Below are 26,482 nucleotides of genomic sequence, written 5' to 3'. Positions count from 1 at the left end.
CAACTTAAATATCTGATAAAAGTATAAAAGCAGTTACTAATATTTTCAAGAAATTCACTTTTTACTTTAAATTAAATTTTCCAAAATTTGAAAATTTTGACACATTATGTCATAACTCAACAACCATTAAAGAAAGAATTCTGAAGTTTTGGACACTGATTCAGCATCCACTTATGAAAAAAGAAGACTACAATAATGCCCATTTCTATGAAAACAGAAAAAAATAGGTAAAAAATATGTGAATTTTAATATATTTTATATAGGGCAAAAAAAAAAAAAAAAAGGTATAAAAAGGTAAAGGTATCCCGGTAACATGCAATGAAGTCACTTGGGGGGCATGGAGGTAGAGCCTATGTTTTCCATGACCTCGATACTAGAATGAGGTGGTGTGGTCGGCACCACGCTCGCTCTGACCGCCTCTTACCCCCGGGAAAGACCCGGTACTCAATTTTATAGGAGGCTGAGTGAACCTCGGGGACGTTCTGAAAGTTTGGCAATGAGAAAAAATCCTGTCACCACCTTGTATATAGGACAAATAAAAAATTAATTGTATTAAAACAAACAACTCTACATATCTGAGAGTAGTCTACTTTTCAGAAATAAGTGTTTATTACATGCAGGAAAAATATTAAAGATGCCAGAGAGACAATAACAATGTTATGGTTACCAAAATTTGTAACTGCAGAATTCTTTTGTTTTTTACTACTCTGATAAAACTGGTTAGACAAATGTTGTTAGTAACCTTTTTTAAACTTTTATCAGATATTTAAGTTCTTGTTGTGATACCTTCTAATTTCTGTCCAATTGTGAGTTCATTTACGTATAAAATTTTAGAAATTTAGAGCCTGCATTTTCTGATAATACTTGTGCTCGTTCACGTACATATACCCTTAATGAACAAATAGAGAATAGCAAATGAAATGTAGGAGAAATACTGAAGGGGAGATTGACCAAATAACAAAAAAGGTACATAGTGTAACTGGGAGTATTTGTGTAGACGTGTACTGCAAATAATGTGTTATTGTAATAATATATTAATGGTGGCACCAGATACAGAAATGTGAGGTACACCATTACATGTAAAGAGCTGCTGTGACGAAATATATAATATATCATAAAATTCGAGACTATTCACAGGTCTGACATTACTTACAAATCACTACTGGTATATAAGTATACTGACAGTGAACTACTTACATCAACTTCAGTTTTCACCATAGGAAAGCCAGCGGGAACTGGAGTCGTGCCTTCAACCTTTATCTCTGGTTTGATATCGTAACTCTGGTCCACGCTTTCTTTCTTCATACCCGTCATTTCCAGATGCGATAAATTCCCATCCTACAGAACAAAAAGACATTATGAATATTGTTGTCAACTATTTCAGACATATCTTCATATGTAACAGGCGCGAATCTAGTTCTGCATGTCAGTAATTGGCTAACTTCTTTCAACACGGACATAATTAGAGAAGAAAATTGAAGGCAGTACTGGAACACGATCTTAAAGGACACTGGCAGTGACTAATAATTATTATAATAGGCCACGTATTACTTTTGAAAATAATTTACATAGAGTAATATGTGTAAAAATATTCTATTTTATGTTCTACAAAATACGAGCAAAAGTCTTTTCGCTGGCTATATTATATTTTATTACTCAGGAAAATAATAAAGTAGGATTATACACCACATTAATAGAAACGAAACGATGAAAATATTCAATCCCATCCATGCCCATCACCCAATGTAGAATTGTTTTGGCTTTCAGGAACCTAGCGACAATATTGTGATTTATCTTAAATTTATCCTTCCCCCTGAAAATTCACAAAGTCAATTGGGTTAAGAATATCAATGGAATAATAATATCTCCTGTAATAGAAATACATGCAATACAACAGTATAGTACAAAATAATTAAATCCTCTGTAATAAAGGGGATTCCTTACCAAATTTGGATACAGTTATAAATAGATCTCTTTATTGTGCAAGCTATTAAACCGTACTAATGAGTGTACAAAACTATTAAATCCTCGATAGATAGATCGATGGATGGATCGATAGACCGATAGATAGATAGATAGATAGATAGATAGATAGATAGATAGGTAGGTAGGTAGGTAGGTAGGTAGGTAGGTAGGTAGGTAGGTAGATAGATAGATAGATAGATAGATAGATAGATAGATAGATAGATAGATAGATAGATAGATAGATAGATAGATAGATAGATAGATAGATAGATAGATAGATAGATAGATAGATAGATAGATAGATAGATAGATAGATAGATAGATAGATAGATAGATAGATAGATAGATAGATAGATAGATAGATAGATAGATAGATAGATAGATAGATAGATAGATAGATAGATAGATAGACAAATTAGACAGATAGATTAGATAGAATAGATAGATAGATAGATAGATAGATAGATAGATAGATAGATAGATAGATAGATAGATAGATAGATAGATAGATAGATAGATAGATAGATAGATAGATAGATAGACAGACAGACAGACAGACAGATAGATAGATAGATAGATAGATAGGCAGGCAGGCAGGCAGGCAGGCAGGCAGGCAGGCAGGCAGGCAGGCAGACAGACAGATAGATAGATAGATAATTTTATTAACTGTTGGAAGACAATTATTCATGGCATTGTCAGTGTACATTAATCTAACATTGATACAATAATATTACAGTCATGTTAATCTATGGTAACATGTCACATGCTTATTTAATAGAATACTAGTTACTTAGAATATAATGAATTTAATTACTAAGCAAATAACGTACTACTAATACTACTAATAAAGGGGATTCCTTAACAATCTGAATACAGTTATAAATAGATCTCTTTATTGTGCAAGCTATTAAACCATACCAATAAGTGAGCCAACATTCCTAACAATAATTTCTCAGTTCATGGATTAAGAAAGAAATAGGAAATGCTTTTTCAAAGACCCGTAACACACTTGAAGAGTTTTCGCTAGTGAGAAATGTGTTGCGAGAAAGAGGCGAAGAGCCTTCCTCCACACACTTGGCGAGTTCTCGCTATCACAGATCACACCTCGCTATGATCATCTATGGACTGCCTTCATGCAGAAAACATTTATCTGAATGTAGTAATCAATTGTTTGAGGATATATTTTACGTTATGTATTTACGTATATTGTCGTAATTAAAAATATAACCTGTAAATATATTGTCGTACTTTACAAATTACGTACGAACGCTATGTTGAATCTGAGTGTTAAGATGTTGAGGAAATGGAGTTACATGAACATATTTTGTTAATGAAAAGAAACAGTAGGCCTAAAATTAAAGCCAGAAATATCTGAAAACCACATTGTATCTTACGAAAATAAGGGCAAGATTTGGACACTGGTTTCGATTTGAATGATGATACGTTTAAGCGTTATTTCAGGTTGAATGGACCTCAGTTTTTTGCCATTCATGATATGATAGAGGATTCCTTGCTATGTTCTGATTAAAATTATGTAAACTGTTAAGACATATAAATATATTATTTCAAATGTTTAATTAATACTATTAAATCTCATCAAAATAAAATATAGCCAAATTTACTTACAGATAATCTGATATTTGTCTCCAGATTTCTTCTTTAAGTTTGGTGTTTTTATAGTTTTCATCCCGTGTATCATAAATAGGCCTACGGGTGACATCGTACAAGTTCGATAAGTTTCTGACTGCAATTATCAGCCATCTTTCCTCATTTTCAAATAAAAACAATACAATTCATCGCCACCTGTGATATCTTTTTCTACTTTCAATCGTCATAAAGAGTATAAATGTCGAACATTTTTGACAAATGTGTCAAGAAAATTCGCTGAGCTACAGATTCCAGCGAGAAACTCGCGCGAGGTTTTTGCCTCGAACGAGAATCTCTTCCAGTGTGTGGACGTCCATTTGAATCCATGTTATCAATATTTTAATTTTCTCGCAACACATTTCTCGCTGGCGAAAACTTTGCAAGTGTGTTATGGGCCTAAGAGATGCATATCTGAAATCAATGTGCTTGTAAGCTTTCCACATGTTTAATTAAATGAAGGTCATAGTTTTCCTCGTCAATAAATGATAGCATGTGCTCCATAAATATTGATCAAGTGAATGAAAGAAGGTTACTTTTGTAGGACATAAGAAAGCACCACTGCTGAATATAATTATGTTTCAGAAATTATAATTCAAACAAATTGTTATGGGGTACAGAGCAACATCTCTCTCGTAAGAAATCCAAGATTCATCTAAATTTCACACAGAGGTACAGTGAAGCTGTCGATCGGGTTACATTAATAACTGTGGCTCTGCATTACTTGATCGTGATGCAGGGTGAGTAATGGTCACAGTGACTAGCTGATCTTCCTGTGAAAATATATTCCCAAGAGGAGAGTAGAACCAACCGTTGCTTACGAGATTATACAAGCTGGCGCATAGCATGATCAAGAGTGGGTCTCTGAGCGTCATGACAATTTCTGCCGCTAGGTTCGCCTCACAGTCCTAATAAATGATGAATAGTTCCATTACTAAGCATTGTGTATCGTGAAAATTCTTTGATTAATTTTGCATTACTGATCGAGTAGGAAGATTATAAAAATGCCAAGCATATTACAGTCTTATTTGAGATTTATTAATGACATGTTAAATAACAGTAAGCAGGTTTTCACTGTGATTTAATGGAATTTACAATTACCGAAAATCTGGATTTGTTCAATTGAAAATTTTGCTTCCAAACTACATTGTTCATCTGGTTCTTCATTTTGGGAAGTTTACTGTTTTCAGTTCCGTGTTTTTCCTTCAGATTTCGTTTCATCTAATTTGTTTTAATTGCTGAAAATGAACTACCAGTGTCTTCTACTTTCAGACGTTACTATCATCATCATTAAACTAGCATAGTTCTTAGTTTATCTTTTTATTTATTTTATTGGGTTATTTTACGAAGCTGTATCAACATCTAACTTATTTAGCGTCTGAATGAAATGAAGGTGATAATGCCAGTGAAATGAGTCCGGGGTCCAGCACCGAAAGTTACCCAGCATTTACTCGTATTGGGTTGAGAGAAAACACCGGAAAAAACCTCAACCAGGTAACTTGCCCCGACCGGGATTCGAACCCGGGCCACCTGGTTTCGCGGCCAGAAGCGCTGACCGTTACTCCACAGGTGTGGACTAGTTTATCTTGCATTAAGACAATCAGTAGCATTATTAAATACTTTGGAGGAAGAGTAGGATTATATATTAGTCCTACTTTTCACGTGCAATATTATTCTTCTCTAGTGTTAATATTATATTAGGCCTATATAATTCCATTGCCGCTGTAATTATACTTTAGTTCCTATTTTATTTTACTTATTTATTTTTATTATTACTATTATTTTTTTATTTTAATATTATATCTGAACTGCGACGGAGCACGAGCGCTGCTCATTCAGTCTCAAATTTTGTTAATACTACTGTATCTTCTTTTTATATTGCTTGTATTATTTTATTTATATTTCCCTTGTTTGTTTTGTAATTATATTCTTTATTCTGTATATTTAAATTTAAATAAAAATAAAAAAAAAACTAATTTGTAATGACGAAATATTCTACGACAATGGTTAATTATTAATGCTGAATATTGACACATATACCATTTGCATTATTTAGGATACAACATACGCAGCAATGCGATTTTAATGTTGCGCATGCCGAGTCTAGTTTAAGTACTCTCCTCATCCTCCAAGCCAAATCTGATAATACTACATTAAGAGTAATAAATAAATAATAATTACTACAATTATTCATTGTGATAAGGTACAACTATCACCGTATGGTGCACAGAACATTCTTCTTTAATTTTTAAATTTTATTGTGTTATTTTACGACGCTGTATCAACATCTAGGTTATTTAGCGTCTGACTGATATGAAGGTGATAATGCCGGTGAAATGAAACTGAAGTCCAGCACTTAAAGTTCCCCAGCATTTGCTCGTATTGGGTTGAGGGAAAACCTCGGAAAAAACATCAACCAGGTAACTTGCCCCGACCGGGATTCGAACCCGGGCCACCTGGTTTCGCGGCCAGACACGCTGACCGTTACTGCACAGGTGTGGACTTTTTCTTTATGTTTTCATTAAACTGACATGTCGTAAGTGACGACAGAAAACACTTCAGGGAAGTGAGATGTAGACATTACTAAAAGAGAAATGGGGATCGATGACACCAGATGCATGTGTGCCTATGGGGAACAAAATTCTAAAAAAAAAAAGTCGTCCCTGAAAATCCTGAGATATTTGTTTATGTTTTGGGAAATGGTCAATTTCGAAAACCATTTCTAATCACATATATTGCACACTAACTTCCTAATTAATTTAATTCTAACTTCTAATTTAAAAACTGCTTACACACACTAAAATATCATAGTATTTGCTATTACTATCCTTACTTACTTACAAATGGCTTTTAAGGAACCCGATGGTTCATTGCCGCCCTCACATAAGCCCGCCATCGGTCCCTATCCTGTGCAACATTAATCCAGTCTCTATCATCATACCCCACCTCCCTCAAATACATTTTAATATTATCCTCCCATCTACGTCTCGGCCTCCCTAAAGGTCATTTTCCCTCCGGTCTCCCAACTAACACTCTATATGCATTTCTGGATTCGCCCATACGTGCTACATGCCCTGCCCATCTCAAACGTCTGGATTTTAAGTTCCTAATTATGTCAGGTGAAGAATACAATGCGTGCAGTTCTGTGTTGTGTAACTTTCTCCATTCTCCTGCAACTTCATCCCACTTAGCCCCAAATATTTTCCTAAGAACCTTATTCTCTATTATGTTCCTCTCTCAGAGTGAGAGTCCAAGTTTCACAACCATACAGAAGAACCGGTAATATAACTGTTTTATAAATTCTAACTTTCAGATTTTTGGACAGCAGACTGGATGATAGGAGCTTCTCAACCGAATAATAACAGGCATTTCCAATATTTATTCTGCGTTTAATTTCCTCCCGAGTGTCATTTATATTTGTTACTGTTGCTATTACTATCCACTACAGTTTAATCAGCAGGCCTATTAGATATGTATTTCACCACTGTAAGATGTGCAAGAAAATCGCACAATATTGTACTAATCATGTATTGTGACTGGAGTTTGCATTAGAAAAAATCATAACAATTCAACGCCAATAAATTAAAAAAAAAAAAAGAAAGAAAAAGAAAGGGAAAAGTTGGGCCCAATTACAAATTATTAAATTATGAATTCAGGGAAATGGAAGATAATATCGTATCTTAATTCACTGGAACTTAATAATAATAATAATAATAATAATAATAATAATAATAATAATAATAATAATCATCATCATCATCATCATCTTTCATGCATTAAGAAATTGATTCCTGTAGCAGCTACTGAAATTGGTCCATCCATCTTTTGGCTGGTCTTCCAATATCTCTTCTTCCCCGAGGTTTATATTTCCAAAACTTATATGGTATCCTGTCCTCCTGCATCCTTGAAATGTGAGACATCCATGTATTTCTATATTCTTCTATTTTGTTGTTTAATTCATGTATCTCAAGTTCTTCTCTTATTTCTTCGTTTCTTTTATGTTCTATTTTCCTGTAACCTGCTACGCTTTTCAAACATTTCATCTCATTTATTTGTAATCTAGAGGCATCTCTCTTTTTCATAACCCATTTTTCGCTTCCATAGAGTAAACTGGGCACTGACACCACCTTATAAAATTTTAACAATGTATCTTTTCTAGCTTTTTATTTCAGGGTTCTTCTTATTGTTCCATTTACGTAATTAAATTTTTCTATTTTTTTCTTTTTGATCATAGTCTCCTTTATAAGATAAGGTAACACCCAACAATTTAAATTTATTTACCTGTTCTATGATACTGTTTCCTATTACTATTTTAGATCTTACAGGAGATTTGCCACAAAATGCCATAGTTTTAGCATAACGAATAAAAAGAAGTAGTGGTCGCACTCTGTTAATTCAAACGGCCGATACCACGCGGCGCTAGTGCAGAGTTCGCTCAGTCTGTTCCGTGTGTAAGTACGTAAATATATTTAACGTAAGTTGCACTGTTTACCTTTCGCTCCATATACGTACGTAACTGGCATTGTACTTACAACATTAAGACTATTTGAAAGAAAAACACATTCATATACATCACACTGTAAAACAAATAATAGTTTAATATATAAAACTTAACTTAGGGCTGCTTGTAGGCATGCAATATGTACTCACCAACAGTTACTTGTCCGACACTTTGGAGAATTTACGAGATGATTTGGCGGCTCTCGCAGCTTGGAGTTCTCGTCGCATTTGTTTCGTCCGGAAGAAGAACCGACATTTCATATAGTGAAAAATTAGTTTCGGTATGATATCCATGACATGATCCAAGCAGCATCCTGTTCCCGGTGGCTGAATTACAATTGAGGTAATACTGTCTATGCACTCGTGAAATATGTCGTCCCACATTCCATCGCTCAATTTTTCTTTTATTGTCAGTTCTGTTTGCATAAGCAAATGAAACACGCACGCCCTACAACCCGGAACAAAACACGAAGGCATTGCTTCAAATATAACACGACAAAAACATAATAATCTCGTCCTTTAATAAATAAATTGTGAGAGCTACTCACTTGTCACTCGTGTACGAATAATTGCAGATTAGTGTATTGGCACTTAAAGTATTTAACGCACTTAATTACACTAAAAAAAAACGAAATGAACGAACACACTACTGCTTCTTTTATGGATATTCGCTTCCAACTGAGCAATACCGATCGCAGCGCCACTAATTCTCTTGGTCACCGTCGACAATGCTGAACAGATAGGAGTGGTTTTAGTTTTATGTACAGATATCTCCATATTATAGTTCTTATTTATTTTCCACAACTCATGTACTGCTCTCTGTAGGTTATTTTCATTATTTGCTATTACTACCTGATCGTCAGCGAATAGCATCGTCATTATGAAATTATCTTCATTAAAATTCTGTGTATAGTTCTTTATTTTTATTTTCCATTTTCTTAATATTTCGTCCATATATATACTGAATAGAATCGGCGACATACCGCAGCCTTGTCTCAAACTTAAGTTAACTTCCTCTACTCTTATCTGTGTATCACCAGCTATTTGTATTTTAGAATTAATATATATGTTTCTAATCAATAATAATAATAATAATAATAATAATAATAATAATAATAATAATAATAAATAAATGATAGACTACAGTGCCCAAGTAAAATGTATTGATTTTCTTTCATTACTTCCGAAAAGGCATGCTTAGTTTATAATATGTAATATCTTTTAATATCAAGAATGACAGCCATTCATTTTAATATAATTAAGACGTAGAAGTTTTGAAATTACGTCTGCTGACCATAAAATATTGTACGAAGCATTTAATAAGCAACGGGGAGTGCTTTAAATGTCCTAAAAGTCAATGTCATTTAAGTGTTCTGCTATGAAAAGCGCTCTGAGCAGTGGAATTGGCATTCCTAGGGAACGACTTTAGACCCGTATTTTAAGAGCTATGCGCCAGCTTGTATATAAGCAATGGAACCAATTCATGACGCCATATATCAAACAGCAACAGCAGAGAACTCTTAATTCAGTCTACTGGATATGAAGTGTGAAATGTTGAAATGTTTCCTTTTCTGGCACTGGCAGACAAACAAATAAACAAAATATATTGTAAGACTTTTGAGTTACCTCTGCTAAGGGATCATTTTCTTGCATTTCGCATGTGCTGTCATGTAGTTGCAAGTCGCGCAGATCAACTTCAGGCTCCATTTTGATCACATCCATCACGACTGAAAGAAAAGGTTATGTAACTGACAGTGATTACAGAAACTGTGCTGTTGAGAAAGTTGCTACAAGTTGCTACGATTTAGTTCACATTGCATTCATTACCTCGTACTCAATCTTCTTCCACAATTCCCTGCTAAGATCCCTCAGTTCGCTACCTGCTAGTAAAGGAACATCATTTTATTTTTACCAACATTTCTAATAGTAACCTGGCTATACCTTTGGATTAACGGTAGAGAACTGGAAACGCTGTTTGCTACTCCCTTCCACGACTGGATTTCGATGATACTGCGTAAAATACAAACAAACCACTTTACTAGTTATAGGAGGGAAGAAAAGTAGTTCATCCATTTACGTAAACTGTGAAATATCGCGATTTTGAGTTTGATAATTTTCATTAGATTTTAGTTTAATCAAAATACAGTACTGTATTAACAATAAGTGTGTTTACTCACGAACTGAGCTAACCATGTGGACGTATTCATTACGCAGTGTATATTATACTGTCTACAGCACATTTGCGTACAATATAGAGAATGAAGTTAAACAGAAAAATAATAATAATGACATATGGATATTTAAACACATTTTTGAAAATGTTGCCCGTTCATTTCGATACAGACGTCAGTTCTTTTATGCATATTATTGCATTACAGACTTGTACTTAATTCCAGTTACCAGTTTTGTCCTTCGTATTAGTAACTCATGTTGAAATAATTCTGTACCTACTCTATAAAATAGTACCTTACATACTGTAAATTCAATCTTCACTTCTGCCCGATTCCAAGAGATAAAATTACTCAGACATGTTATCTACTGTGTGTCCAAGTGGTTTCGTCGTAGGGTCGTAGAAAGGAGGCAAATCACGTGACAGTTACTTACTTAATGAGGCCCTTTTAAGTTATTTTAAACAGTTGTATAATATTATGTTGACCACCAATTGCTAACAGAAATTAATGTTTTCAGGAAAGAGCTAAGACTGCCCAGCCACTAGCCTTTACAGAGGGGCGAGCAGAAGCGGGTGAGGGAAACTGGGATGCGACGGAAGCAAACGAACGACAGTACCTGTGAGAAAATATGATACAATATTCAAGGCTCTTTCTTCACTGGTAAACGCGAACGTATTTGTGGAACGTACTATACTCACAAACTCAGTAGTGTTTAATTTGACTGGATACGCGGCCTTGGTTCTGTGTGGAGGACGGTTGGAAGTTAACTAGTAGAGGGGATGGGAGTGAAGTACATTAAAAAACTCAGGTACAATAAAAATAGAAGTAAAAAGAAAATGATGTCCCTGTATCAGGGATTGTTAAAATAATCAATTCAAAGGCACACTAACTTCCTAGACACTTCGCCAGTAACTAAGACTAGTTCATACATGGCTTCTCGTAGAAAATTTGCTTATTCTAGCAGAAAATTCTTCAATCACCAGTAAGTTCATCTCTATATAAATACTGTGGGTTTAATGTCTAATTCAGCAACTATAGTCCCGTCGCCCTTATTTCCGGCAGCCAATCACGTTCCAGGTCGGCTACATTTAAACGTGTGCGTCTTGTCATTCGCTGGTGATGATGTAATTCACTTCCTAAGGCTCGATAAATACTTAATATAATCGCCCGCCATTTTGGCTCTTTCGTCCGCTTTCGTAGAAAACACACGAGGTCGTTATTTGCCGCTCAATTATTTGCTCAATTACAGTGCGTTTGATTTATTATCACAGGAACTACGACATGATAATGTTTAACTGTGTGGCAAATAGTAGCTCTGGTAACTAGAAGGTCTGATAGCTCGGCAACGAAAGAACAAAAATGGCGAAAGACGTAAGCAAATAGGAGGAGTCACGCCGGAAATAACTGCGACACGACTATGATTCGTTGATTGCTTTTAACTTCTACAAAAAATTGTCTAGTGTCTATTAATCAGATAGTTTTTAGTATTTAGATTCTATTGTAATTGTAATTCTATTTGTATTCGTGAAATTGTGGCTGTAATGTCTTGGTAGATAGGAAAAGAAGGCCTTCTAGCCTTATTCCTACCAGGTTAAAGAGGTAAATAATAAAAATTGTATCTTAAATTTCTAAAGAAGTCTGAAACCAGTTATCTGCTACAGGGGAATTTCGGACATTTTTAGCATCGATAGCGACACTACGTAGCTATTATAGTGAACAATCCACTAAGTTTAGCTTCCCTACATACAATGGAAAATTCTTCAGTAACAGTGCATTTTATCTCAGCGACTATGGTTATCATGAAAATAGGAGATTTCAAAGTGTAAATAATTTTTTTGTTCCCTTAATTGTTCGTCTTGCTATTACTATCCACATTACCGGTATCTCTCATTCTCCTGTTATATCTTATACTCTGTTCTATAATATCTATACAGTAATCTTTAGTCCACCAGTATTCGATCCACTAAAAATGTCGTGTTCCTCTTATCAGTCCATTATCATAACCTCTGAGTTGAGAGAACAGATTGGGATACAAATGCTTAAATATCAAATATTAACACAGTCTAGTATATACAGTCACGAAGCTTGAGTTGTTGATGGTACTAGGAACAATAGACTGCGCCGGTACTATTTCGCATTGTCTGTGATGAGGCGATAGTAGCGATTCTAGTGGTTAGCAACTATCTATGGATGCATATTCCCTACGTATTGAGCTTCGTGACTGTATATACTAGACTGTGATATTACTTCATGTCTTCTTAAATAATATAGTAGGTAGTATATCATATCGTCACGTGAATTCAAGAACTAGGTAACTTGATTTTTCCTATTTAGAGGTATTGCCTATTTACTTCTTTATTGCACTAAGGAAAATTTCTAGTTTTCTTTTACCTATTTGTTACATTGAAAAATAGATGTCGCTGGTATCGTTCGATCAGTTACCTAGTTCTTGGATTACATTCTATGCGATTTTTGCTATGATGTAACAGAGGTAACTAAAAAACGAAAATTTCGAGTTACCTAGTTCTTGCATTCAAGGGACGATATAGTTTGCAGTAAATTAACTAGCATTTTGTAACTGTTTCTCATTACCACTTATAGTTACTATTCATAATATCAGCTCAGAATATTACAGAGTAAGAGTCAGCATAATACAGCATATCGTCGTTGATACTGCAATAGATCGTATGTAAAATAAAGAAACGAATTTTGTTTACTAGTAGCTTTGTAATCAAAATGGCCGGATCCAACTTCTCGTAAGAAATCGTATGTATTCGGCCAATACTTAAAGTGAATCTCGCACAGCGGTAATAAGGCCAATATCTGAGGTCTCCAAATTTGTCGTATGTCAAGTGAAATCGAGCGCATCCACCAACAATTTTCATTTTTCAATGCTTCCTGTTCCGTCTTGCAGATTGTGTGATAATTGTGCATTAACTTGTTATTATTGTTCATTGTTTAATAGTTGTTTATGGTACTTGTGAGGTAAATGCATCTTTATTGCACGAGTGGAAAGATTTAAGCACGAGGCGTCATTTTCAGTTTCATTTTCTTATTTCCATTCACATTTCGTTTTTGTTCTGCGATCGCCATATTTATCAATTAATTTCTGAATAACATATTCTGTTTAATATCGATTAAGTAAATAACTATCAGCTGTTTAAAGAATAGTATGGTTCTAGAAATGGATATGAAATAACTTCGTAGCTGATAATCTAAATTTAAAAAGTTAATTTCTGGACACTACTTTACCAGCATATTAAACTGATACATAGGTGCATTCCACTCTAGGAAATTCCTTTATGAATTGGTAAAAAATATATTGCAATTACAACTGAGTAAACAACGTACTTATTCATACTGACACTCGCCATTGCCTGGTGTTAATGTACAAATTACGACGTAGCAGATAGAGAAAAGAGAAGGAGATTGAGTGTACGTATGTATATTTAAGGAATGGTAATAAAGAAGTAGAGGTAGTGACATCTAGTAACTAATATATTAACTTCTTGAGTAATAGTTGAATGGAAAAGTATACGTGTGTACCCGGGTACTAGGAAAATACTAATGAACTGTGAGATAAAGTTCAAACTGTGAGGTAAAGTCTTTATCTCACTAGTGAAATAAAGTAAGGTTGAATAAAAGCCTACTTTACAAACGCAAAAGTATTTAGTAAAGGCATGTTTTTCATTATGGTCATGGATAGAGGTTATTTAGTAAATAAAAGTTAAATTAGGTTTAGTAATAATAAATTTACTAACTGAAGATAAATTTGCAGTGGCTGTCGCTACAGTGGAACCTGTACTTACATTAAAGTTGTATTCTTTGTTGTCACTAATTTTCATTTCTAAGAATATGTATTTTCTAGTTTTAAGATTAACATCCGCCTTTTTCCATTTACTTTTATACCGTTCTGTACAGTTTTTTTTTCATATACAGTAGAGCATCGATTATCCAAATACTGATAAACGGAAACATCGGTTAACCGAAAGCGCTCCAGTTGGCAAATTCAAGTTTGGGCGCGTGCCATGTAGAAGTTCCGCTAGTGTTGTTTGACAGATTTAGCGGCAAAAAAAAAAAAAAAAAAAAAAAAAAAAAAAACGAACATCATCTCAGAAGCAAAAAAAAAAAAAAAAAAAAACTTCTTTTCCTAAACTGTAGGTCTACTTTAATGGCCACTTTAATAATAGTTTGGCATTGAGCACACTGTGTACACATACGGTTATACTATAGGGCAATTCTTGGAATGGTTAATAACTTTTACAACTCTTTCATCGTATGATGACGCAGAATATCTGCATGGAAATATCATATGTACTTCGGTACATTGAAATAATATATGATATGCGTAAATCACGAAGTGATTTAAGACGGCGCTTATTCCGTCGGATCCCGGCCAACTAGTCACTCATAACGAGTGCACCTCAGCACATGTGTGGACTTCGGTCCTATGTTCATAGACATCTATGACGTAGTGCAGAGGGCGGCCACCAGAGGGAACCCAAAAGTTGGAACTCAATCAGAGACAATTCTGTCTGACGCCGGGGTTGTATCCGGTGTGGCTTAGTGGATAAAGCATCAGCACGTAGAGCTGAAAACCCGGGTTCAAATCCCGGCGTCGGAGAGAATTATTCTCCGTTCCATTACTCTTTCATCGTTTTACAACCAAGTTATTAACCATTCCAAGAGATGCCCTAATGGCCATTTTGAATATGTCAAACTAGGGTAGTCAGTTCTTTGTGTTATTTGACACACACACACGCACGCACGCACGCACGCACACACACACACACACACAGAGTTTTTTGTTTAATATCAGTGCTTCTTTGTTTCATACTGCTCCTATGACACTGGTACAATTTGTTTTCGTAAATGATCGGTTATCCGAAATATCAGTTATCCGAACAGGCCCCATTCCCAATTGTTTTGGATAATCGATGCTCTACTATATGTCGTTTTCCTTAGACAATATTACTGTCATGTTATCCAGTATTGCTTGCATTTTTTTCTTACATAGGCCTAATAGATTTGAAAGATGATTAATATAAATTGTTTAAATAACTTACGAAATAAATAGCTTCGTCGACGAGAAGATACAGTCGTATCTTGTAGTTACAGCAAAACCCAGATAAGACGCTGTTCAAGGGACTGGGTGTAAAACGCGTATTAACCGTGACCGTGTATTAGGCGGGTTTACTAATTTTGACTTATATACAGTATCTATTAGCATTTTTCTTTATTGAAATACATGATTCATGAAAGGTGATACAGTATTACTTCATTATGTAATTACTGTACTGTACGTCAAAGACATTTACAATATGTACTATACTTAATTCTTTCGAAAAAAGCCATTTATAGTTGTTTGCTATGTGCGTGTTCTCTAAGTCCTCATGTTTACCACACTTCAGTTTCTGCGATTACATCCTCCCGACGTCGCAGCTGTAGTGATTGAGTCGCGATTTTTTATTATCGTTCTTAATATCGATGATGGGATTCCTACTGAATCAGAGAGTTGTTTTGTACTTTCGCAAGATTTTTAATTTTTCCGACACAGAAAGCGCTTTTCGTTTAACACTCATTGTAATCACATTCACAGACACTTCAATACACTAAAGGGCAACCAACTGACCAGCAAAAATTTCCAGAATTTTATTACGGCCGAGTGAGGAATGTTGTTTGAGAGAGAGGGTTAGCAAGAGGGTGAGGTATTGTAACTGTATGTAGGCTTTAACCACGCAGATAAGGAGTCGAATAAGAGAGCGTATCAAGAGGGTGGGGTATACTAAGGTATTGCCCGTGCCTCACTTCCTGAGCTGTTTCTTTGCGGGGCGAGAGGCAGAGGGGGTATGTGGGAGGTCCTGTGTACAGCATGAGCCTACTACCCTACGTTCAACACATCGGCCTTTTCAGGATTGCTTTCGTCAACTATGGAGTAAGATCAGCCATGGACAAGCGAATGTATAGGATATCCCCTCACAAAACAAATTATGTCCTACTTATCAATTCCTGTAACTAAACACTAATACCAGTGGAGGTAGACTACAGTCTCTACTTGAGATTATCGACCTATTGGCTATTACGGTTGTCAAGTATACACATCCATAAACTCTTTCCTCTATGGCAGTGTTCCTCAAACGTTTTTCCGCCGCGAAACCCCTTTTAATCTAAAGTGTAACTGCGGAATCCTTGTAATATTTTATTAGTATTTAATATTTAACAGACTAGTGAAAGCTAGTATCTCAATCATTCTGTTCAGTAGGATGAATGTATTTGATTTTTAAGCCTGCAATCTGGTTTTATGGCGGAAAGTTGTAGTCTCATTTATGCTATACTTCTGCATTTTGTCTTTTCGGTATTTTGTTTTAGTGGACACACACGCAGAGAATCCAGTGATGAAGTAGGTTATTTTACGACGCTTTATCAACATCTTAGGTTATTTAGCGTCTGAATGAGATGAAGGTGATAATGCCGGTGAAATGAGTCCGGGGTCCAGCACCGAAAGTTACCCAGCATTTGCTCATATCGAGTTGAGGGAAAACCCCGGAAAAAACCTCAACCAGAGAACTTGCCCCGACCGGGAATCGAACCCTGGCCACCTGGTTTCGCAGCCAGACGCGCTGACCGTTACTCCATAGGTGTGGACTCCAGTGATGAAAGTGATAAGTAGATCTATTATGGGTATTTTCCGTTTTAGATGTTGATTAGGCCTAAACATATTGTTATTACGCATATTATTGAAATATTATTATTACGCTTATTATTATTATTATTATTATTATTATTATTATTATTATTATTATTATTAGTATTATTGTTATCATTATCGGTGGTTTCATGTTATTATTGATTCATATGTTCGTAACATTCATATATTTTTATAGTATCCACTAAGTATAAAATAGCCACCGGAGCAGCCCAGTCGGCTAAGGCGCTTGCCTATCGATCCAGAGTTGCGCTCGGGCGCGGGTTCGATTCCCTCTTGAGCTGATTACCTGGTTCGATTTTTTCCCGAGGATTTCCCCAACCGTAAGGCGAATGTCATGTAATCTTTGGCGAATCCCCGACCTCATCTCGCCAAATACCATTTCGCTATCATCAATCCTATCGATGCAAAATAACCTAGTAGTTGATACAATGTCGTTAAATAACCAAGTAAAAAAAGTATAAAATAAAATTTAAAATCAAATCAGGCTCACGGAACCCCGGAACATACTTTGAGAAATGCATCTCTATGGCAATTCAGCAATTGTCCAAACTGAACGAAGAGTGGCCTAGTGTGTACATACATTTTAGAAAATCTCCATTAGAGATAATAGCGATAGTGGTAACCACGATTACAGTATCCAGTATTATAAACAATAAAAACCCCTGCACTGGTATAGGATAATGTTTTCAGAACATGTAATATGCAGCCGTACTGCACACTGCAACTGCCGTGCCGGTCCGAGCAGACCTAAGAGGCGTGGTTATAAGCACTAGGTAGCTCTCGGTTCAGGACGTGAGACACGGGCAGTATGTGCAACATGAAGGTTTAAATGTGCAGGTAAAGGGTCGAATACAAATACTTTTCAGGTGAATGGCACCAGTGAGTTCAATGATCAAGATGTTTCATTGCTGTTGCAGTACACTGTGGAAAATATTCCACAAAATCAGCGTATTATGCGGGACTTGAGCGCAACAAGCGGGGTATTTTATAAAGGCGTTATATATGAAATGTGCAGGACCGGACAAAAAGAGCGTATTACAAGGGATAGCGTAATAAGCGGGAGTGTCTTATCGAAGTTTTACTGTAGTTTCAGAACAAGCTAAAATTCTCCTCACCCTTCAATCAGGTGATACGAATATTTACAGCAGCAGAACTAAAGAAGGTGGAGGAGGATCTGAAGAGAAAACGAGAAGTATAGAACTAGTTGATCATTGCAATTCGATTGTCATCGGTAATGGTAATGGAAAAGAGAAGTTAGAAAAAACAGATAAGAACAAAATGATATTGAAGAAGAAAACATTTATTGCAATTCAGTTGTGAATAATAATGGTACAGGAAAAGAGTTAATAGAAGAAAACAAAAGAGGATAAAGTGGTATAGAAGGAGGAACTACTACTACTACGATGGCATCACAGCCCAAAGTCGAGCCTTAGCCTCCTCAATTTTCTTCCTCCAACTGTCCCTGTCCTGTGCTAATCTCCTCCAGGCAGTTGTTCCGAGATAGTCCTGAGAATCGATCGTTACCGCATCTATCCATCTATTTTTGGGTCTTCCAATTGGTCTTTTACCATGTATTTTCCCTTCTAAGATCTTCTTTGGTATTCTGTTCCCTTCCATCCGATACACATGTCCAGTCCATTCAAGCCTCCTTAATTTGATGAAAGTAACAATATCGAAACTTCTATACAATTTATATAGCTCGTTATTATAACGTATTCTCCACTGCATATTTTCTTGCACCGGTCCAAAAATTCTTCTGAGTAGTTTGCGTTCAAATATACCTAGTTTAGCTTCTGTCTCCTTAGATAATGTCCAAGTTTCGCTTGCATAACAGAGAATACTTCTAATAATTGTTTTGCATATTTTAAGTTTTGTTTCCTTGTGCACACAGATTTCAATATTGCGCTTAATGCAAAATAGGCCTTATTGGCTGCAGTGATTCGACTCTGTACTTCAAGTATAGAAGGAGGAAAGGGTATTCATATTCAGAACTCAGGCAAAGAGTATAATCTGTCTCTATCTAACGATCTTGATGAAGACACTGTTTTTGAAGAGTGGCTTCATAGCTCCAGTTCTGAACATAAATCCTCAGAAGATGAAAACCTAGAGGAAAATGAGAAAGTCAGAAAAGGCAGGGAGGAATTCTTGAAAAAGTCTCGGGGGAAGAATTTGATCCAAATATTGAAGGTAGGAAAAAGAAAAGAAAATCGAAGCAACAAGAGAGACACTGAAAAATACCAATTCGCGACTTCAAAAGAATTCCACTGGAAAATATCAACATATAACAACGAGAAATCCTAGAGCAATGTTGGACAAATTTGGAAGTCATCATAAAGCTGGAAAAGGTCCCAAACAATAATTTCAGTATTCTGAAATAACCGAAAATCAACGACAAGATAAAGCTTTACTTGGATCTTGTGTAGGGGCACATTCACAAAGAGTTCAAAGAATATATCAAAGGAGGGGGGAAAGAATTGTTAACGTAGCACAATTTCAAGCCATACAGAGTTTATATGCACTCGATGTAGGCTAAGTTTCTGACGTCCTGTCAGCACACTCGAGTTATGTGAATAAAATGGAGAAATTGAGATGTTGTCGGGCGAAGTTCTTGGGCAGCACAATCAGTAGAGCGTTGGTGCGCTAAGCGAAAGATCCCGGAATTGATACCCGGCCCCGAAACAATTTTTTCCTTGAACTTATTCGGATATAACTTTCTTAGTAAGTGAGTCTGTAAGGAAATGTAGCGAGTAATGAATGAGCATTGTCTCAGGTGAAAAGGGCGCTCGTTTCGGAAAAAAAATTGTGACCTGTAAACAGAGCATGGAAAAACAGTCTTACTTGGTTAATTCACTGGTTTTCCACTCATGAGATCTAAAGGAAATGCTCACCATTATTCTACGATACACAAATGCAAAAAAAAAAAAAAAAAAAAAAAAAAAAATCTGCAACAAACTTCAATTCAAACATCGAATATCAGCTGTAATATTACTAATTTCTATTCCAATGTTTCCTTGCATATCAAGTAACGTTCGTGGATAATTAATTGATGACGTTATTAATACATCCCCAAAGAAAATATCGTGGTCTTATTTTGCCATTACACGTACTGCAGAAATCAATTTTACAAAATTTACTCTTCAGGCTGGGGAATCGATCATGAGGCAACTAATAACAGTTTAGATTCTTTAACACAATATTTTCCGACAAAATTCCCAAATATTCAAATATTTCCAACAAACAAACAAGAAATAATTGCAATTATTAAAAATGTAAAGTCAAAAAACTCCTCAGGGTATGATGAAATAACAAGCAAAATATTGAAAGCGAGTTCACATAGGCCTATTATAGTTGGGCCATTAAGTTATTTATGTAACTATTCAATGTTCAATGGTATATTTCAACTAAATTCAGCTTGTTTTGCTATTAGATCTATGCAAAAGATAGTAAATATCAATACCTTAAAAACAATATACTTTGCATACTTCCACTCGGTAATGAGTTTTGGAATAATATTCTGGGGAAATTCCACAGATAGTAACAATATACATCTATTACAAAAAAGAGTAATTAGAATAATAGTAGGTGCCAAATCGAAGGAATCGTGGACTATTTTCAAAAACCTACAAATAATGCCCATGGCTTGTCAGTATCTTTTCATTAACAATCTTCCCCGTATGTAATCGTGAAAAGTTTGTAACTAATTCAACAGATCATAGCATAAATAGACGTCAAAAAAATGATTTTCATACTCCATCGGCATGTCTATCGTGCTACCAAAAAGAAGTGCGTTATATGGCAGTAAAAATTTTTAATAGTCTCACTATCGATATAAAAAATGAAACTCAAAACATAAAATTATTTAGGGCCAAATTAAAAGAAGTACTAATTTCTCACGCCTTTTATTCTGTAGGTGAATTCATGTCATTCAATAACGCTTCATGAAATTGATACTAAAACTTTGTGTTGTACTAGTAGACTATATTGAAAATCTCGTCTGTATATACTTCATCTAGACTGTGACTATAAATTAAGACTTCATAATAGTATTAAGTTTATTGACTTGTTCCATATTCTAGCTGTAAGCATGTATGAACACCATGGAATGTTGATATAAATAAAATACAATACAATACAAGCAAGGAGATAAAGCGGTGGGGTGACCAATTCATTAGTCCCCCCCCCCCCCACCCGTTTAATATTAGACTTCCGCAAACTAAAATGCGCCACGAAACGGAGGTAACAGTGAGACAGATATAATGAAAATAGAAAGACGGTTATATTCGAGTCTGAAGTTTATGTTTAGGCCTACTTATAATATATGCTACAGGTAAAATCTGCAACTTACCTCTCCCAGAATTGCAAATCTAAGAATGAAATAATGGAAATATTCACCGAAAGGTTAAACTTTATGGCGTCTACCTGGACGCTCAGCAACGAAGGTGATCAATGCTGCCGTGAATATGCGACAAAACAGATCACACTGCTCCAGAGATGCGCTGTCGTGTTAACCACAAAGCTTTTAATAGAGAGACGATAAAAGTAAAAAAATGGAGTTAAATCTGCCATACTTATAACTCCATACGCCCTACTCTTCATAATTTACAATGCGGAACACTTGCTTTATCAAAGCTAAACCAATAGGTATATGAAAAATTAAAAAGAATATCCAACTATATTTACAAATTCAATTAATGAAATCCTGTGTAACCCACTGAAGTAAAGCGAGCAACTTATCTTCACCAGCTTCCTATATTATTATCCAGTAAGCTTAGGTCTGACTGCAATTTCCTAGCCTCTCGCATCACCACCAGCACTAGAGATGCGCTTGAACGATATTTTCAAGTATCTGTGACAATTAAATATCTGTGACTTTTATCGGTGATTTTGTCACACCGATATTTTATATCGATACGTAAGCACAATATGCATGAATTACACCGATATTTTGTCACACCGATAAAAAGTAGCAGGAAATATTGAAGAGCAGTGAAATGTGAATACGATTTCTCTATGCACGCCACACATCAGTGATTTATATGGGAAAATCCAACAAATAAATAATGTACATGTACCATTAACAAATAAATACTTACCTTACTGAACAGTAACATGTCAAAAGTTAACCTCATGCACCAAGATGTTATATTCTAGATATTGAACTAGTTGGTCATTTTAAAATGTAGTTGGGTATGGAGAAATTGAGGTTGTATGATTATCCTAATCGTTTTCAAAATTGATCCTTTTTGTTGTATATAATATAATCGATAAATTATTTTAAATCGTGCATTAACATTATAATATTGAGTCATAGAATAAAAATTAATGAACCATAAATATTCGGAAAAATATTTGAAAATAATTATAAAACAAAACAGTTGTTCAGACAGGATTTTACACAAGAATAAGTACCGGTAACCAATGGCGTTATTATTTAAATCGTGTAATCACATCACTTATAATAAGATGGAGAAACTACCGCCCGATTGATATTGTATCATGCGTACGCACAAACCTACGACGTAGAGGAGAAAATATCAGTCACAGAGTACTGAATACGGAGCAGATTTCGATAGCGATATTTTGTCACAGATATTTCGCGTCATCAGTCACAGGTTTATCTGTAACAAAAAATACCTGTGACAAAATATCGGTTTGTGAAATATCGGCCATCTCTAACCAGCACGTCATCAGAGGTCTGCCTCCGTGACGGTTCCCTTGAGGGTTCCATCTGATAACTTCTAGCTCTTTGCGTTCTTACTCCTCAGGCTATGTCCAATCCATTTCCTACGCTTTGCTTGAAGAACTGATACTTTCTCCTGCACTTTCCATGGATACTAATTGCTGTTGGTCTGCGTCCAATATATCTGGACAAATCTACGGAGACAGCAATTAATGTAACCAACACTATGCTGATTTCCAGTCAATTTTGTAAATAAGTAATACTGTTGTAGTCTAACTTCATCTGTCTTTACAGTGCAGAGAATAGTTCCGATCAGTGATAATTTATACTGTCAATGAAATGTGTTCTATAGTGTCAATGAAATGCGTCATAGTGCCACTACAGTACAGATGAGAGTAAAGTGAAAGATTATCAGTACCAATATGAAACTTATGTAGGGCCTATACATATGTAGGTGGTATTGTAAAATTAGGTTCACTTATTAATTAGGTTATTTTATGTATTATTATTATTTGTAATTATTGTGTAAAATTGTATTGTGTAGCCCAAATAGAAAACCTGTACAAATGTGCCCTTTTCTTCTCGACATACTAAAACTTACACGTTGACACGACCTCGGGCCTTCTTCTCTTTAATTGGGGTTGTCTGTCCTTTTGAAACGTCTCAACTTGTTAGATGGAAAACAAGACATTTAAATAATAAAGGAACCCTGCCATGAATCGTTATGATCAGGATGGTAATCTGGGTGTCGAGGTAATCAAGTGATAACACACATTCACTGTAAAACACTACTATTTATTATAGCATGCAACATAAATTCGTAACACGTAACCGTTCTATACAGTTTATACACCCCTCAAACGTCACCCAACAATGGGGGCCTTCGTCGTGGATTCCATACTGTTTAAATCCGTTCTACTGCAAAAACTTGATTAAACATAAATCGAAACCAACTCACTGAACTGATGATTTCTAGAGGCAGGCTTTTAGGTATTTCACAACTCCAGTAACGATCCACCAAAAATACAAATACCGACCAGAATTTCACCAGAGTTGACTGAACACAAATCCGTCTGGAAATTGGTAGCAGCTGAAACTAATGAGTACATCCCAAAACTCGCCGCTAAACTCCACCTGAATATCTTCTACAATTCACTTGTAGGTTCCCGCACACCGATTACTATTCTGCCCCAGGCAGGACTATCGAACCCAGTCCCTGCCCGCGCAACAGCTCGCACTCTGCCACGCGTCCGACCTCCTCGAGCCCAACCGTTAGACTGACGCTACTTTTCGAGATGAAACTCGCTTCACAGACCAAATCTAAATCATGCAAATCAAGATTTCAGGTACAACTCCCTGTAAAGTTGATTTGAATAATTTCGAGGGAAAAATTGTTCCGGAGCCGGGTATCGAACCCGGGACCTTTGGTTTAACGTACCAACGCTCTACCACTGAGCTACTCGGGAACTCTAACCGACACCGATCCAATTTTTCCCTCTATATCCACAGACCTCAAAGTGGGCTGACAACCGTCAAGCAACCAACTTCGAGGTCTGTGGATATAGAGGGAAAAATTGGATCGGTGTCGGTTAGAGTTCCCGAGTAGCTCAGTGGTAGAGCGTTGGTACGTTAAACCAAAGGTCCCGGGTTCGATACCCGGCTCCGGAACAATTTTTCCCTCGAAATTATTCAAATTATTCAAATCTAAATCACACCACTGTCTTGACCAATCAACAAGCGTTATTACAAAATGATTAATTCTCCCCGGCTCAAAAAATTTATGCTCCCTCGGTATCAACGTATCATAGGTTATAGGAACAGAAACAGAGCATAAAAAAAGAAAATAGAGAGAAAGGCCATCTACGAGAAGTAAGAAGAACTAGATCAGAAAGAAAAAACTACAAGCCATCTATGAAAAGTTAGAATAATTAAAACTAACAGAGAAAATATGAGGATAGAAAAAAAAAACTAAAAGAAATAGAAAAGAAAAGAAAGATGTGCCGAAATATAAACGGCACACCGTCACATATTATTAGGTCTAGCCTATATCTTGTAAATGGTATTATTTTGTATTGCCTGTTTTTAGAAAAAGACTTCTTTTGTGTTCGAAATCTTCACCCGCTTCGAGGACCTTGAAATTTTTGTTAATGATCTTCATCTCAACACTGATGTTGACAAATTGTATGAAGGTTTTGTGTACTCTTAAAATTTCATTAGATGCTATAAATGAAAATGATTTGGAAAGGGAATTAACGTCTTTCTATCTAAAAACCGTTAGATTAAAGTGTGTAATATTTGGTGCTTTCAAAACCTAATTTATTTAATAATTCGGAAAATGTTAACAATAATGTTATATAAAAATTAATAACATTTATTAATCGACATTCTGAAGAATCAGTGGAAGCAAACGATGGATAATATGTAATAATTCAGCTACATGAACATTCTCTGTCCCAACTATTTGAAACTGATTGTTACAGTTATCATATAAATTAGTTCTTTTTTTTTTTTTTCAGTCAATCACTTATCATGTTAAGACGGCAGAAATGGATTCTGTTATATTAAGATACAATATTAATATACTTCACGAATATTTTCTACTTACTTTCAAGTCATCTTCAGGTGATAATGTACTAACAAACATTTGAACATGGTGAAAAATATTTAAACACATCTATAAAACACAAGTCTAACCGTGCGTACTTTTCTTAAAATTGTTATATGGCGTACATGGTATTAAATTAACATTCAGATCGAAAACCTTCCATTGGATATAATTATAATTTATATTAAAAAGGCAGGCAGTGTGCCTGAGTTGTAAAATTTAATCGTTTAAAATTATTGTAATGTAAAAAACTGAAGGGTAAGGCTTGCTCTTTACAAAGTTCAATATATTACAAGACTGTAGTGAAGTAGATGTGAAAGTAAATCTCGGTCTATTCGCCGTGGTGAGAGGCATAATATATGAAAAATTATCAAAGAGATGTCTTAAAAATTTTGTGGAGAAGTTAAGTGATTAAAGCCTGAAAGGGCTTTTAAAGTTAATACTCACGAAAGATGTACAGTGGAGGTTTTCAGGTGATGTGGCCTTCTCATCTTGGCGTTACATGGTAGACTGAGCTATTGAGTTTTCTATCAATGGAGTACGGAAGGAAGTGACAGGCTGAACTAGTCGATAAACAATTATTCTGTAATACGGTATAGGGGGTTATGTAAATTTGGTATTTGTTCATTAAGCAGCTGTATATTGTGATTATGGTTTATTATGATGAAGTATTCCTCAGAATTGCTAATAAGATGTGGATTATTCACTATTTTCAGTATTTTTAAGGTTTTATGGATATTATTGAGTTCATGGCCGATATCAGTTAGGTAGGTGGCAAATTTGTTACAGGATTGAAATATGTGCGAGGAATAAATTAATCTAATAAATGATTTACAATATAAAAAGAAAACTACTTAGGAAACTAATGTATATTGACTTTTAATTTCTGCCTAATGTCGAAGTGAATGCAGTAAAAAATGATTTGTCACATTGGCATATGTGTGTACAGTGGACGGTTTTCGTGTAGATAAAAGAAAAAATCGCAAATTTGATGCTTGCCTAACATGACAAGACTTGGCAATACAGGATGATTCGAAGAGTTTAAATATATAATGCGCCAAGTGACAAAAACAATTATTTCTTCTTTTGTCTTAAAGTGTGCTATGAAACAACAATTATTTACATTCCGAAGGGCGAAACAAAACTTGACCAGAAAGTAATCCAAAATCATATTCGAAGACGTAGCTAGGGACATCACTGTTTCCAGA

The 26,482-nt window shown here is 35.3% G+C and overlaps 1 protein-coding gene across 3 annotated transcripts in view; it reads right to left on the bottom strand.

Moving 5' to 3' along the window:
• LOC138692663 (zinc finger protein 345-like) overlaps nt 1-21,761 on the bottom strand; it is a 28,216-nt gene extending 6,455 nt beyond the window's left edge. The window contains exons 1-3 of one of the 3 annotated variants that reach the window (XM_069815778.1): nt 21,670-21,761; nt 9,736-9,836; nt 1,198-1,338 (exon numbers count right to left, since the gene is read on the bottom strand). In XM_069815778.1, the coding sequence (XP_069671879.1) occupies nt 1,198-1,338; nt 9,736-9,831 (237 nt within the window). In that variant the 5' untranslated portion in view covers nt 9,832-9,836; nt 21,670-21,761. Of the gene's footprint in view, nt 1-1,197; nt 1,339-9,735; nt 9,837-21,334 lie in introns of all 3 variants that reach the window. The other 2 variants (XM_069815776.1, XM_069815777.1) reach the window with 2 other exon arrangements.
• Nucleotides 21,762-26,482: the final 4,721 nt, after the last annotated feature.

Source organism: Periplaneta americana, chromosome 17, assembly GCF_040183065.1.
Source record: "Periplaneta americana isolate PAMFEO1 chromosome 17, P.americana_PAMFEO1_priV1, whole genome shotgun sequence".
NCBI lineage: Eukaryota > Metazoa > Arthropoda > Insecta > Blattodea > Blattidae > Periplaneta > Periplaneta americana.
This window is presented reverse-complemented; position numbering and strand designations above follow the sequence as displayed.